The sequence below is a fragment of the Physeter macrocephalus genome, chromosome 18 (genome assembly GCF_002837175.3).
Source record: "Physeter macrocephalus isolate SW-GA chromosome 18, ASM283717v5, whole genome shotgun sequence".
NCBI lineage: Eukaryota > Metazoa > Chordata > Mammalia > Artiodactyla > Physeteridae > Physeter > Physeter macrocephalus.
In genome coordinates, this window is record NC_041231.1 from 35,582,426 (window position 1) to 35,596,447 (window position 14,022).

At 44.1% G+C, this 14,022-nt stretch overlaps 1 protein-coding gene across 5 annotated transcripts; it reads right to left on the reverse strand.

Moving 5' to 3' along the window:
* Window positions 1-212: 212 nt before the first annotated feature.
* KCTD6 (potassium channel tetramerization domain containing 6) lies at window positions 213-11,290 on the reverse strand. Of its 5 annotated transcripts, none has more exons than XM_028479641.2 (3): window positions 11,224-11,290; window positions 2,880-2,949; window positions 213-1,616 (listed from the first exon to the last, which is right to left on the reverse strand). In XM_028479641.2, the coding sequence occupies exons 1-3, from the start codon at window positions 11,232-11,234 to the stop codon at window positions 930-932; spliced, it is 768 nt and encodes a 255-aa protein (XP_028335442.1). In that variant the 5' UTR covers window positions 11,235-11,290; the 3' UTR covers window positions 213-929. The 5 variants fall into 5 exon arrangements, with proteins under 5 accessions (XP_028335442.1, XP_023979519.1, XP_028335444.1 ...); XM_024123751.3 differs by lacking the exon at window positions 11,224-11,290 and adding an exon at window positions 10,093-10,245; XM_028479643.2 differs by lacking the exon at window positions 11,224-11,290 and adding an exon at window positions 7,519-9,785.
* Window positions 11,291-14,022: the final 2,732 nt, after the last annotated feature.

Genomic DNA, 14,022 nt, shown 5'->3' on the forward strand with positions numbered 1-14,022 from the left:
TTTAGACAAAACTAGTAATTCCATCAATTCCCTGCTTCAACAGCATAGTAGAATTCTATAAACCGCATCCTAAAGTTCCACTGAGTCCTTCTGAATCAAATACAAATGTGCTATAGGCAGCATTTATTGGGACATAAAACATTGCATATTTTAGACAAAGAATATGATTTTCCCCCTTAACTGACAATAATCAATAAATACAAACCTAATTTTCATATTTCATTTATTTATTTATTTATTTATTTTTCTGGTAGACAGTACACTTGGGAATTATACTGCACCAGGCATAAGAAGTAAGATTTCTACCACAGGGACATTTTGCATTCAGAAGCCAATATAAATATTTCTAGTCAGACATTTCCATGGCTACAGATATTTGGTTGCTTGATTTATATGCATAGAAAGAAACAGTTGTCATAACTGTAAAAAGCAGTACTTAACAAGTACTTTTAAATGATTGGAACAGTTTTCCTTTAATATTATAATACTGCTTATTGGTTTGAAAACTAGGTCACCCTACATGATGTTTTGATTTTTCCCAAAGGCATCATGAGTACTCTGTTTATTCTTTCATTCCTGCATTTTTAGCCTTCTAGCTGAGTTAGGGACTATTTAGTCAGAAATCATTTTAGCACTGTAATAAAAAAAGCTCTGTTAAGGGTAGATTATATACCATAATGATTTTCAGCCTTCTTTTTATAAAAAAGGTATCTGGAGGCTCTGAACAGGCACATGCATACTCAGGGTGAAGGGAACAAAACATAGAGGAGTCTGCTAAAGCACAAAACTTCCTTCTGGTCCCCAGTGCCTTCAAATAAATACAAATATTAAAAAAAAAAAATCTCACACTGTGATTTAAAAAAAAAAAAAATCAGCCTCTTCGATCTCCTGGAGAGTCCATTTCCAGGAACTTCTCCCAGTGCTGGAGGTCAGTCATCTGTCTTCCGGGCCAGCCTGCAGAAAGTCCAGTTGTGCTCCACTGTGTTCTCATTGGCCCGCTCACTCATGTGATGCACTCGGGTGTTTCGGATTGTGAAACCTTGTTTTGTAATGTATTCCATCAGGTGGACTCGGAGAGAAACTTCCTGGTGATAATCACAGGGTCCAAAAGTAAAGGAAACCTGGCAATCTCTGGTGTCCATCATGTGCTTATTCCACTTTGTAAAATAGTTTGATATACCTTCTAGTAAGGAATGGACCTTGGTGGTGATGGTTAATTGGGTTATGATGACAGCTACTGGATTGGAGTACTTAGAAAGCTTCCGAGTACTAGATAACTCCACAACTTCTTCAAAAGTATCCATAGGATACAAAGGCTTGGGGTCATTGAGACACTGAATCAAGGGCTCAATCTGATAAAAATCTGCTTCTTTCCGAAGCAGATCAAATTCCTTAAAATCCAGGGGTAAGGTCAACTCTGAAGTTCTCAAGAAGTTGAGGACATATCGGAAAAGAGGTCCATCTCGATCAATGAAGTAATTGCCTTGAGGGTCTCGAGCTGTGGGGAAGTCCCCCCCAAACATAGCTCCAAGCATGGAATCCGGGTAACGTGTCAATGTGGTGAGAGACGTTGTGTACAAGTGTCCACCTACATTTAACGTGACTGGGTCAGTCATCTGAAATTTTTTAAAAAATGATCAGTCATCTGAAATTTTTTTAAATCCTAACTTTGACAAATTAAGAAAATTAGTGGTAACAAGCAAAGCAAAAGATTCAGGCTACAACACATCTAGCAATCCACTGATGCAAAATATAGCTTTACTTTCAGTGAGAAACCCACCCGGATGAAGGGATCTAACATTTGCTTTCAATAGAGAAAAGGGATACGTCCAATTCTTCAAAGCCTTACACTAAAAAAGGAGGACATGGCTTCCAAAGCCACTTTATTTCAGGCCCAGTATCTAGAGAGAAGTTTTCAGGTCAGAGTATATTATGGGAGGAGAAAGGCCAAACTAAAATACACTTATTTAAGTTTTTTTCAGATTAAAAAAAAAAAAAACAAAAACTTTCATTTTTCTTAACTCAATTTAACATAAAATAGAATAAAAATGATTTGATAACATGAAACATCTACTTTCAATACTTCTTTTGTCTTTTCCCCCTCAAAAGGAGGGGGAAAAATCATGAAATTTATTTTAAAAATAAAAATTTGTGTAGACCTAATCTTCCTAACCTTCTCATGGAAATAACAGTATCAAATACTAAGTTAAAATACACAGTTTGGTCAACACAATCTCATATATCCAAAGGCTAATAGCAGCTTTCAAATTTCATAATCTGATAGTATATTCACTTTTTTAACATTAATGTTGCAATCTGGCCTTTAATTTTGAAAAGCAAGCTTCTCTAAATAATACATACCTTTGGTTTTTAAAATCATATTTAAGAAATAAAATAAGACAGATAAAGACAGGTACTATACAAATAAAATATGTCTTACCAAAGGAAAAGAAAAATAGGAAGACACATGCACATGCGAAAAAAAGTGCTAGTGGGAGAAGTGGCATCTTCTCAACCGTTAACCTTCCCAACCACAAGAAAATGTCCTCTCTACCCATTACCTACTAGACATTTAACAGTCACTACTCTATGATGGAAGAGTTTTAAGGGCAACATACTTTAAAGACCAAAAAAAAAAAAAAAAAAAAAGATTATAAAAAGTTACATAGAGAGTCCATGTTGAGCTTGCTTACCTAAAAACACCAAACAAAGTTAAAACACCCAAAAAATACATCTAAACTAATTGGGGGGGGGGGTTTGCACCATTGATAATTTTCATTCTTATGAGATGTATTATACCTAAGAATACATAAGAGGCAGGGAAAGACACACAGAAATAATTTGCCAGCCTTCAAAATGCATCTGCAAAAGCCTCTCACCATACAGCCCCAGTCTCCATTATCCATCTGCTCCAGTGCTGCGTCTCGGGGAGCCCAGGTTCCAGGGAAACTTGGGGAAGAGAAAAAGACATGTGACAGTGCATGTAACTATGAAAACAGAATAGAAAAGTTTTCTCACCCAACAGAGCAGGCCAAACACCAGAAAACTACTCATCTTTGCTCAACTAAAACCTGCTACAAGGCAAAGATTTGGGGAGGAAAGGATTCCTCTAAGGCCTTCTATGGGTCCCCAAGAGATTGGCAAATCTTTACAGAGAAAGAGTTATCCTATACTTAGAGAAGAAGGTAGAGCCTAGTGAGTAAACCAGTCATTCAAGCTCTACCTACCTTCTCTGATAATTCAATTTTTAGAATTCCTATAGGAGAACACTATGATTACCTCTAAAACCTTATCCTGGTACAAACCTGTGATGATCCTTATCAAAAAGGTTAAGAGAAAGAGAGAAAGGGAGAACTTTTTCATCAGCATTTCAGCTATATAAACTAAACGCCTTGGCAAAAGCATTAAAAAACCATAAACCTCCAAGACACAGGTAACTCTTTCCAAGAGAAATATGTCAGAATGGTAGCTCTTTTGTAAAATAGAAAAACTAATTATACTTTTAAAAACGATACATTTCATTTTGTACAATAATCAAAACAAATAGAGAACAGTTAAATGCCAAATCATTAAAGCACAATTGGGGGCAAAAAGAACCTTACAAATCTGAGAGTCAGTCAGCTGGCACTTATGGAGAGCCAGCCTGAAGACACTGATAAACACTCAGATACTAATGATGCCAGTTTGAATTTATTTTTATCTACAATTCAAAAGCACTTAAACAGTTTCCCAGCTACTGAATTGCTTTAGTCAGTTCTCCCTCACACACATCATTCCCCAAATCACCCGGCAAAGCAAACTCCAGAGCAAATTTCAAAAGCTTTGGCAATAGACAGTAAGAAACATGGAGTTATCAGTATTTATCCAGGAAAAGTGCTGTTTTGGTTGTTGTTGTTGTTTTTTTTCTTAACGTGGTCTTTGCACAGATTCACTTTTCCCACTTTTAGAGGAATCTGGCACACTAATTCCCAGAACAGGCCCTGGCTACAGAAGATCACAAAGGCTCTTTCTCAAAAGGTCACTCAGGCATGTAGAGAACATTTGCATAGCACAGCAGGGGCTGAAATCAGAGCCTGAAGCATCTATTTCTCTACCTTGCAAACTCTTCAAAGCAAACAAGCTAAAATGTGGACCAGACAACGTGGGGTCAGTTTTTATTCTCCACACGCAGCAGTTGGATATAGATAGGTCTCCACATGCTATAGGGTGAGAAATGGAACAAATGTCGAATTCAGGGCTGTCGTGACAACCTTTCATTCCTCTGACTTGCTTCATAAACAGTATTTGAAGTAACAGAACCAAGAAACACATTTTACCAATTTGTATTACGAGCACCTGATTCAGTTATTGATCCAACAGACAGATCAGTAGATCAGCAACTGAGCAATTTAAAAGGCCAGTCATCCAAAAGTTCTGGTAAGATGCCCATCTTTGGCATTTTCCCATCACCTGAAGTATTCATTACTGACAGCCTCAAAAATAATTCAGTCAACCAACATTTACTGGAGGGTAGAGCAAGAAAAGGTATGGTCCTTGCCCTCGTGGAGCTTTCAATCTATGAAGAAAGGCAACAAGCAGCAACTGAAGTACAGAATAAAATTCAAAAGTACTATATAAGGGCTTCCCTGGTGGTGCAGTGGTTAAGAATCCGCCTGCCAATGCAGGGTACATGGGTTCGAGACCTAGTCCGGGAAGATCCCACATGCCACAGAGCAGCTAAGCCCGTGCGCCACAACTACTGAGCCTGTGCTCTAGAGCCTGTGCTCCGCAACAAGAGAAGCCACCGCAATGAGAAGCCCGCGCACCGCAATGAAGAGTAGCCCCTGCTTGCCTCAACTAGAGAAAGCGCACATGCAGCAACGAAGACCCAACACAGCCAAAAATGAAAACAAACAAACGAAAAGTACTATATAATAGATGGACTGGCAGAGACCTGAGCGAAGGAAGACCAAGAACCATTCCCAATGTGAAAACGGAGGACTTCCGGGAAGAGCTTACTCAGTGGAACTCTGCAGGCATATTAGTACAACCTGAAAAGGGATTCTAGAATAAAGAAACAATTTAAGTAATGGGCGGGGAGGGGGGTGTGTTCCCCCAACATTCCTGATACAATAGCAGAGCGTGAATAACTATCCTCCTTTTAGAGATGCAGAAGAGAGAACCGGCAGATTAAGAGACTTGCTCAAGTCCCCACGGCTAGAAAGTAACTGAACAACTGAACAAGAGCTTGGGTTTCCTGACTCCTAGTCCAGATCTTTCCATAAAACCCCTCCTTGGATAGAAATTGAAAGAACAGAATCCAAGAAATGAGAAATCGAAAGGATTAACTTAAAACACCCCTACAGCCATCTATTAACCCTATCCACCTAGTAGGGATTTATTTACAAATTTAACAGTAACTCAAAGTGAGCAATCATAATGGGTTTGTAAAAATTCCCCTGAAGCAAAACAGCAAGAACCTATTCACTAGTGTAACTGAAGGCTGCTATTCTCTGTCTTTTCTTTTTTTTTTAACTTATTTATTTTATTTATTTTATTTTTGTCTGCATTGGGTTTTCATTGCTGTGCGTGGGCTTTCTCTCTAGTTGCGGCGAATGGGGGCTACTCTTCGTTGTGGTGCGCGGGCTTCTCGTTGCAGTGGCTTCTCCTGTTGCGGAGCACGGGGTCTAGGCACATGGGCTCAGTAGTTGTGGCTTGCGGGCTCTCGAGCTCAGGCTCAGTAGTTGTGGTGCACGGGCTTAACTGTTCCGCAGCATGTGGGATCTTCCCAGACCACAGCTCGAACCCATGTCCCCTGCATAGGCAGGCGGAGTCTTAACCACTGCGCCACCAGGGAAGCCCTGTCCTCTGTCTTAAGTGAGGTAAAGAACTCCACTCCATGAATATCCGAATGGTAAGAAATGGGAGACCAAAGACAAGTAAAAAAAACAGACATCATCAAAGTTACAGCTGTTATGCAAGGACTGTCCACTATTAATCCTTTTTTTTTCTTTTTTACTGCTAAATCAAAACAAGATAACTTTTTGAGCGCGCGCGCACACACACACACACACACACACACACACACACACAATTAGATGATGCCCCTGAACCTGTTCCACAGCAAAAGCCAAGGTTCTGTTCCAGTACAAAGATGTAATAAAACCTCAAACTTAATAAGTCAGGAAAGCAATTATGGGAGTCTATATAAGCCCATGTTTCTTAAAAAGTACCCAAAAGCCTCCCTTCATTTGTGCGTAAGATACATCAAAATAAAATGAAGTTACTATTAGTCACTTCCAATAACAACTACTAAAGTATCACCCCAAATCAAAACGTTCACTAAAGAGCTCTAAGGGGAAAAAATAGTATTGATTAGTTTAAATTTTATCTCTGCACCTTACTTCTAAACATCCTCTGTGAAGATGCTCAGATACAGCAAGAAACAAACCAAAAAAAAGCAAAGAGATTCCAGGTCAACCAAGAGCTGGATAATCGACCTCTGAATTGATGACTATTAGGACCGTCTCAGAGACAATGCAGATGAATGAAATAAAACATAATGCAAAAGAATTTCCGGAATAGCTTCAATTTCTAAGTCATCTTCCAGAGCTGCTAACAATTAGAAAATGATTCATTTGCTTTTCATCTTCTCTCCCTTCTGGCACTCTCCAGTGGAGGGCTTAATGAGAAATTAAAGGACCACAAGACAGGCAGCAGCAGATCTTGAAATGGGCATCAAATGGGCCTGTTTTACTTGATGAAGACAAAGAAAAATCCAACACTTCAGAAAATTGTCCAGGAATGGAGATTATGAAGGTAACAATGAAAAAAATTTTCCTTTAAAGTGACTTTCCTTACTAACAATCATTTTAAACAACAGTGAATGCAGCCAAACACAAACAATTGTAAAGTTCAAAGAAAGACTTCTGACCCTGTAAAATCAGTTCACCTGAAAAGAGCTGACCTTTGGCGCAAATAAAATACATGTGGAAACAACCAGCTGACCGTTCCCAAAGAATGTACAGCAGTACTGAAAATTATGACTAATGTACAAATTCTGACAGTGTAATGTTAGCAGATAACTACGTTAAGGAAAACACACGCTCAAGAATTTATAAAAGTATTAAAAGAAATCACTAAGAATTTTCCACAGTAGCAAATGTGAAAATTACACAATTCAACAGGTTAATGACTTAAAGAGTATCATAAGAACACCTGAAAGTCATTCTCCTCACCACTGCAGAACTCAATTACAGGCTTCATGGTTATGATGAACTAATTTAACACAAATATTCTGGGTTTATCATTTCTGCTACAGACTAAGAATTCTCCGGGCTGAAAGTCCTGCTCCTACATAATAACCTATACACTGCAATACACACCTCCAAACTTGAATAAGTAATAAAAATGTATAACTACTGCCTTCCCAAAGTTTCCAGGTAGCCCTTTTAAAATGCCTTCCTACTGAACTCTTTGTGTCTGGCATTCAGAAAAGAAGACCCAGTAAATTCCATCTATACATACCCTCAGAATTACCTTTGTGCTGAATTTCTCTGTTCTTGAAATGTGGGAGTTTGAAAGTGAAATACTTTTTATAGTAACTAGTTCAGCGACATCTAAAGGAGTCTTTTGGGTTAACATTCACATACAAGGCGGCACAGGTAGCCAGGCACACAAGGGGAATGTGATTATGGTGTTAGGTCATCCCAACCATAACCACTGCAGAAATGGATTGTTTTGTCCGAAAACTAATCCGTTTGTGGTCTAGGAGAAAGGCGCTCTACGTTGAAAAGTGACTTTAATACTAAAGAGCTGCCACAAACAGTCACAAAACCATAAAATTCCTCTTACCCTCAATTTCTGTAAAATAAAACGGAATAACAGCACCTTCCCAAAAGTAATGATACCACTTGGGCACAACACAAAGGCAACAACTGGTCTACAGGGTAAAAGATCCAGACTAGAATTCTGAAGTCACAGGCAGGCCAGCACAGAAGAAAGAGAACTGGTCACCAGTGAGGATCTGTATCCCAAGTCGGCTCCATTACTAATTATGAGACTCTGAGTAAATAACTCTTTATGCCCAGCTGCTTCTTGCAGAAAAGAAAATGAGATCATGAATCAAAAACCATTGGTAGGACTTCCCTGGTGGCACAGTGGTTAAGAATCCACCTGCCAGTGCAGGGAACACGGGTTCGAGACCGGGTTCGAGACCTGGTCCGGGAAGATCCCACATGCCGCAGAGAACTAAGCCCGTGTGCCACAACTACTGAGCCTGCGCTCTAGAGCCCGTGAGCCACAACTACTGAGCCCGTGTGCCTAGAGCCTGTGCTCCGCAACAAGGGAAGCCACCGCAGTGAGGAGCCCGCGCACCGCAACGAAGAGTAGACGCCGCTCACCGCGACTAGAGAAAGCCCGCACGCAGCAAGGAAGACCCAACGCAGCCTAACTAAATAAATAAAATTAAAAAAAAAAAAACACTGGTAAACTGACAAGTATCAAACAAATGTGAAAATACTAGTGGCAGTAGCATAAATAAAATTTCTGTGGTAAAATGAGAAACGAGTGTGAACACAACTAACTTAGAGCATGGGCATGGAGACAGGGCATACATGGAAGAGAAGGCCTCTTAATCTGCTTCCAGTCTCCCCGTCACCATCCTCCTTTCTCCCGAGCTCCAGAAGGGAGAACTACAGGTAAAGGGAAGCATCTGGCTTCCACAGAGACCACCAGACAGCTGAGCTCTTCATCACACAAGGAACTTCTCTAAAGCATGACTCAGGATTATCTCCAAGGTAAAACCAAATCCAAATAAATATGTGTATTCCATTTTAAACAGACTCCACATATCAAAATCCAAGACATACTGAGGGAGTCACAGAACCCTAGAATTCCTTTATGCAGTAATGCTTTAAAATATGATTTATGAACATTCAAATCACACAAACCTTAGAAATGGCATCTATCCTTAATATCTATGGTGTTAAACAAAATGAAGTATTAGTATGGCCTGATAGTTCTCAGGGCAAGTTCTCTCAGCCTGCCAACCATGCAGGTAAAAAGATTTTCCTTTTCCTAGCTACACATCTGTTCATTTGAAAACATCTCAATCTTGGGCTCAGTCCTGTGCTAAATGCTGGCCCCTCCCTTCTATCTATCCCTAGATAGATTCCTATCTAGGGATCATTCATGTACCTTGGCATTTGTGACGGCAAGAAAATGAACATGCCAAGGAGAAAGAGGAAGGGACACTTAGGCTACCCCAAACATTCTTAGCCAAACCAGGTCTCCTCAGGTCTCCTGACCACTCAAACCTCTTCTATCACAAAGCCCTAAAATTGGAATTATCAACTTGTTCTAGAACTGGTATACTTGCAGAAACATGATAACTTCAGCAGAATATCCAAACAGGATCTCTGTTTCATTTCTCGAGTCCCACCCCCCAGACACAGCCTCCACCACTGACAGCCCGGCAGGTGCTTCAGGGGCTCCCCCTTTCCACGGCCATTTATCACCTCTGACATCCAGCATTAAAAAAGCCCTGACACACACAAATCTGAGCATAAAGAACTCAGCTGCAGTCAATCTCCTTGGGGCGGAAAACCCCCTAAGGCAGGGCTCAGAAGCCCTGCCGTAGGCTTTAAATTAATGCAAACGGTGGCCAATAAGCACCACCCCAAACAATCATTTTCGAGCAAACCTCGAGGTGCTCCCGTCCGGGCCGGGCTTCGCTGTTGCCCGCAGGCAGAGTCCCCCGCCCCGATCCGGCCCCGGCGTGGCACGGGAGACTCTCGGGGCCGGGAGGGTGGCACGAACCCGAGCCTGGAACCCGGGTCCGCCGAACCCGCACGTCCCCGCACCTCCCCCCCAAACCCGGGCGGGGCCCGGAACCTCCGCCCAAGGCCGGCCCCCGGCCGCAGCCAGCCCGCCGCGGGCTCGTGCCAGCCCCGGAGCGCGCCGCCCGGGCTCCCCACGGTCCCTTCAGTGCGGCCCCGCCGCCGCCCGGATTCCCCTCAACCCCGCTCCCCGGGCCGCTCCGCGCGGGCTTCTGCTAGTGCCCGGCCCTCCCGAGCCGGGCCCCCAAGCCGTGGGCCCGCCCCTACTACTCACTGCGCTGCGGCAGCGGTGGTGGTGGCCGGGCCGGGAGACGCCGGCGGCCGGAGAACGAGAGCGCGTGGACGAGTGAGCCCGCGCCCAGCGGCAGTGGCGGCGGCGGCAGCGGCAGAGGGGACGACTGAGCCCGCGCCCGGAGTTGCGGCTCCTGCCGCCCGGCGCGGGCGGCGCCTTCCCAGCCGAGACGCGGCGCCACGAGCGCAGACGCCCCCTAACGGCGGCGTGGGATGGTGGCCGGAGGGCCGAGCGGCCAGAGCAACTCAATCAGGCGTAGCCTGGGCGCCTAGGTCAGACCCGCTCCGCAGCAGCCCCGAAGCCCCGCCCCGACGCCCCAGTCGAGCCCCTGAGGCTCCGCCCAGATTCCCCCGCGCTCCGCCCAGAATCCGCCCGACGTCCCGCCTCCGCCTGTAGATTGGGATCAGCCAAGACCCCGGCAGCTTTCGCTAAGTTCTCAGGTCTAGGGTCCCCACAGTTGTTTCTCTTGTCATTTCACGAACTCTCATGGGGCCCCGATAACTCCCATGTTCCAGGACTGGAGAGTAAAGCGGCCACCAAGAGGGAGGGACGTCCTGAGAGAAGAAAACAGAAAAGACCCAAGGAAACAGCCAGTAGCCAAAATAATGACAAGTTATGATTATAAATGTTGGGAGGTACATGAATCAGTTGGAGAATAAGGGGAGGGGACCTCTGCTTCAGATACAGTGGCTATGGAAGATCTGGACTCCGGGACTGTGGCCAGAGCACCTCCCGGCCTTGCCTTCTGTGGGATAGGTAGTAAGGTCACCTCTCCAGCCTTGTCGGCGGCGGAGCAGTGAAAGGCAGCCAGGTGGCGAGAAGGGCAGAGTGACTTCAGCAGAGGAAACGACTAGTGCAAAGGCTCTGAGGCCTGAAGGAGCCGGCCCTAGATGAAGCTGGCGCCGCTACCGCCACGAAGGAAGCCAAGGCTGCAAAGCGTGGGGAATTACCTAAAGTCTCAGAGCTAATTGGTCTCCAAGCATAGCGTCTTTCCAAATCCCATTCACTTCCTGCTAACCAGATCTCCATCCCTTTCCAGGTGGGACCAGGTATGTGATGTGGGTTTTTGCCATTTCCCCTTCAGCAGGATAACCATTTGCCTTGGAAACTCACCTGCGCTTCATGGCTGCGATTGCGTGAGCTGCCTCTGGGGTTTAACTTTTATGTGCAGGATCATCACAGTCATATCTGATACTTGGTTTTTCTCTGAAAACTCAATAGGTTAAATAAATGACATATGCTTCATCAACATAACTGAGTGCTACATTATCATATTCAAAAAGACTAGGTGAGGAGACAGGGAAATGTGTGTGAAAATAAGCAGTGCAGGGCTTCCCTGGTAGCGCAGTGGTTGAGAGTCCGCCTGCTGATGCAAGGGAGGCGGGTTTGTGCCCCGGTCCCGGAAGATCCCACATGCCGCGGAGCGGCTAAGCCCGTGAGCCATGGCCGCTGAGCCTGCGCGTCCGGAGCCTGTGCCCCGCAACGGGAGAGGCCACAACAGTGAGAGGCCCGCGTACCGCAAAAAAAAAAAAAAAAAAACAGAGGAATTAATTTTGTCAGTGGTTTTCTCAGAACAATTCCTACACATCTCAAAAGTTTTTAATACTATTGTAAATTATATTTTCAAATTTGTATTTTATAACCTATTGATGGTTACTGAAATGTAGTTCGTATTATATAATAATCTTATATCCAGCAAACTCTTTTTTAGCTCTACTTTAGTTCTAGGAAGTTTACAGGCTTTCTTGAGTTTTCTATGTAAGTAGTTATAGAGTCTGTAAGTAATAACATTTGGTATCTTCCTGTCCAGTCTTTATTTCCTTTTCCTTATTTTACTGCACTGACTAAAATCTCGAGCACAATGTTGAGTAACAATGATGATAGTGACATTTCTGTCTTGTTCTTGACTGCTTCTAATATGGCACCATTAAATATGGTGTTTGTTGTAGATTTTTGGTAGATACCCTGTATCAAAGTAAGGATGTACCATTCTGCTTTATATGAATGGGTGTTGAATTTTATCGAATATGAGATTTTCCCCCCTAATGTAATTAATCACAACCATGGATTTTACTATATTAAACTATCCATGCATTCCTTGATGATGTGCTTTTTTTTCCAATATAGTGCTGGATTTCATTTGCTAATAATTTAGAGTTTTTGTATCCACATCTATGAATGAGATATGCCTACTATTTTCCTATCTTATTCTCTCTTTGTCTGATTTTGCTATCAAAGCTACATGAGCCTCATAAAATAAGTTAAGGGGGGACTTCCCTGGTGATCCAGTGGTTAAGAATCCGCCTTCCAATGCAGGGGACGTGGGGTTCAATCCCTGGTTGGGGAACTAAGATCCCACATGCCGCAGGGCAGCTAAGCCCATGCACCGCAACTACTGAGCCCAAGCGCTCTAGAGCCTGCGTGCTGCAATGAAAGATCCGCATACTGCAACAAAGATCCTGTGTGCTGCAGCTAAGACCCGAGGCAGCCAAATTAATTAATTAATTAATTAATTAAGGACTCGGTGTCTACTCACTAGAGCAGCTTCTATAAGATTGGGTTTTTCTGAGGTTTGGATTTTCTATAGGATTCTCCTGTAAACCATCTTGGTTTGGGGCTTGGGGGTGGAAAGTGTTTACCCTTATATACTGACCCACAGCTTTCAATCTGACCTTAGGGTCCACTTCTCCACCTGTATAGCTCTTGTGGGGCCACCAGAAAACTCCTTGTTGCTGAATCCAAAAGACACTCCTCAGATCTCCTCTCAGGCCTCCCTGCAGTGATGTCACTGACCACACTCTCCTAGGGACAACCTCTTCCCCAAGCCCTGTTCTAGTTTTCCTCCTTCCTCTTAGACTCATGGAGATGCTCCTCCTCTTGTTTTACCCACTCCTTAAGCCCAGGTTTCTGGCCAAGGCCATACTCTCTTCTCCGTCTACTCCTCCCTGTGGACTGGCTCAGCCACCTCTGTGGATTCCATTCTTGTCTCTAAGCCCAAAGATCCCCAAATCCATAACTCCAGACCTACAGATGCTGCATTTCCTAAAGCCCCTACTATGTGCCAGGCACTATGCTAAGTGCTTTTATCCTCTGGATCAGTCCTCTATTGCTGCATCATAAGTTGTCCCAAAATTTAGGGGCTTAAAACAACAAACCTTTCTTTCTTTTTTGGCTGCACCACGCAGCTTGCGGGATCTTAGTTCCCCAACAAGGGATTGAACCCAGTCCCAGGCAGTGGAAGTGCCAAGTCCTAACCACTGGACCACCAGGGAATTCCCAACAAACGTTTCTGTTTTTTGTTTTTTGTTTTTGTTTTTTGGCTGCGCGCGGGCTTTCTCTAGTTGTGGCGAGCAGAGGCTACTCTTCCTTAAGGTGCTCGGGCTTCTCATTGTGGTGGCTTCTCTTGTTGTGGAGCATGGGCTCTAGGCGCACGGGCTTCAGTAGCTGTGGCACGCGGGCTCAGTAGTTGTGGCACACGGGCTTAGTTGTTCCGTGACATGTGGGATCTTCCCAGACCAGGGATCGAACCCGTGTCCTCTGAATTGGCAGGCAGATTCTTAACCACTGCGCCACCAGGGCAGTACACCAACAAACGTCTGTTATCTCAGTTTCTGAAGGTCAAGACTCTGGAAGCAGATTAGGTAGGTAGCGGATCTTGCAGTCTAGATGTCAGCTGGGGCTGCAGTCAGCTGAAGGCTTGGCTGGGGCAGGAACATTTGCTTCAAGCTCACTCATGTAGTTTTTCTCAGAATGCAGTAGCTCCTCTTCACATGAGCCTCTCCTGACAACCTGGCAGCTGGCGTCCCCCAAAGCAAGCAATCTGGGCTTCCCTGGTGGCACAGTGGTTGAGAGTCCGCCTGCCGATGCAGGGTACACGGGTTCGTGCCCCGGTCCGGGAAGATCCCACATGCC

Excerpts from the sequence above, each read along its gene's own strand:
- KCTD6 (XM_028479640.2), bottom strand. The coding sequence starts at position 4,959 with ATGGTTCTTGGTCTTCCTTCGCTCAG. Across the intron at positions 2,950-4,933 it reads CTTGGTCTTCCTTCGCTCAG|TTTCCCTGGAACCTGGGCTC; the intron begins GTCTCTGCCAGT and ends CTCTTCCCCAAG. Across the intron at positions 1,617-2,879 it reads ATGGAGACTGGGGCTGTATG|ATGACTGACCCAGTCACGTT; the intron begins GTGAGAGGCTTT and ends AAAAAATTTCAG.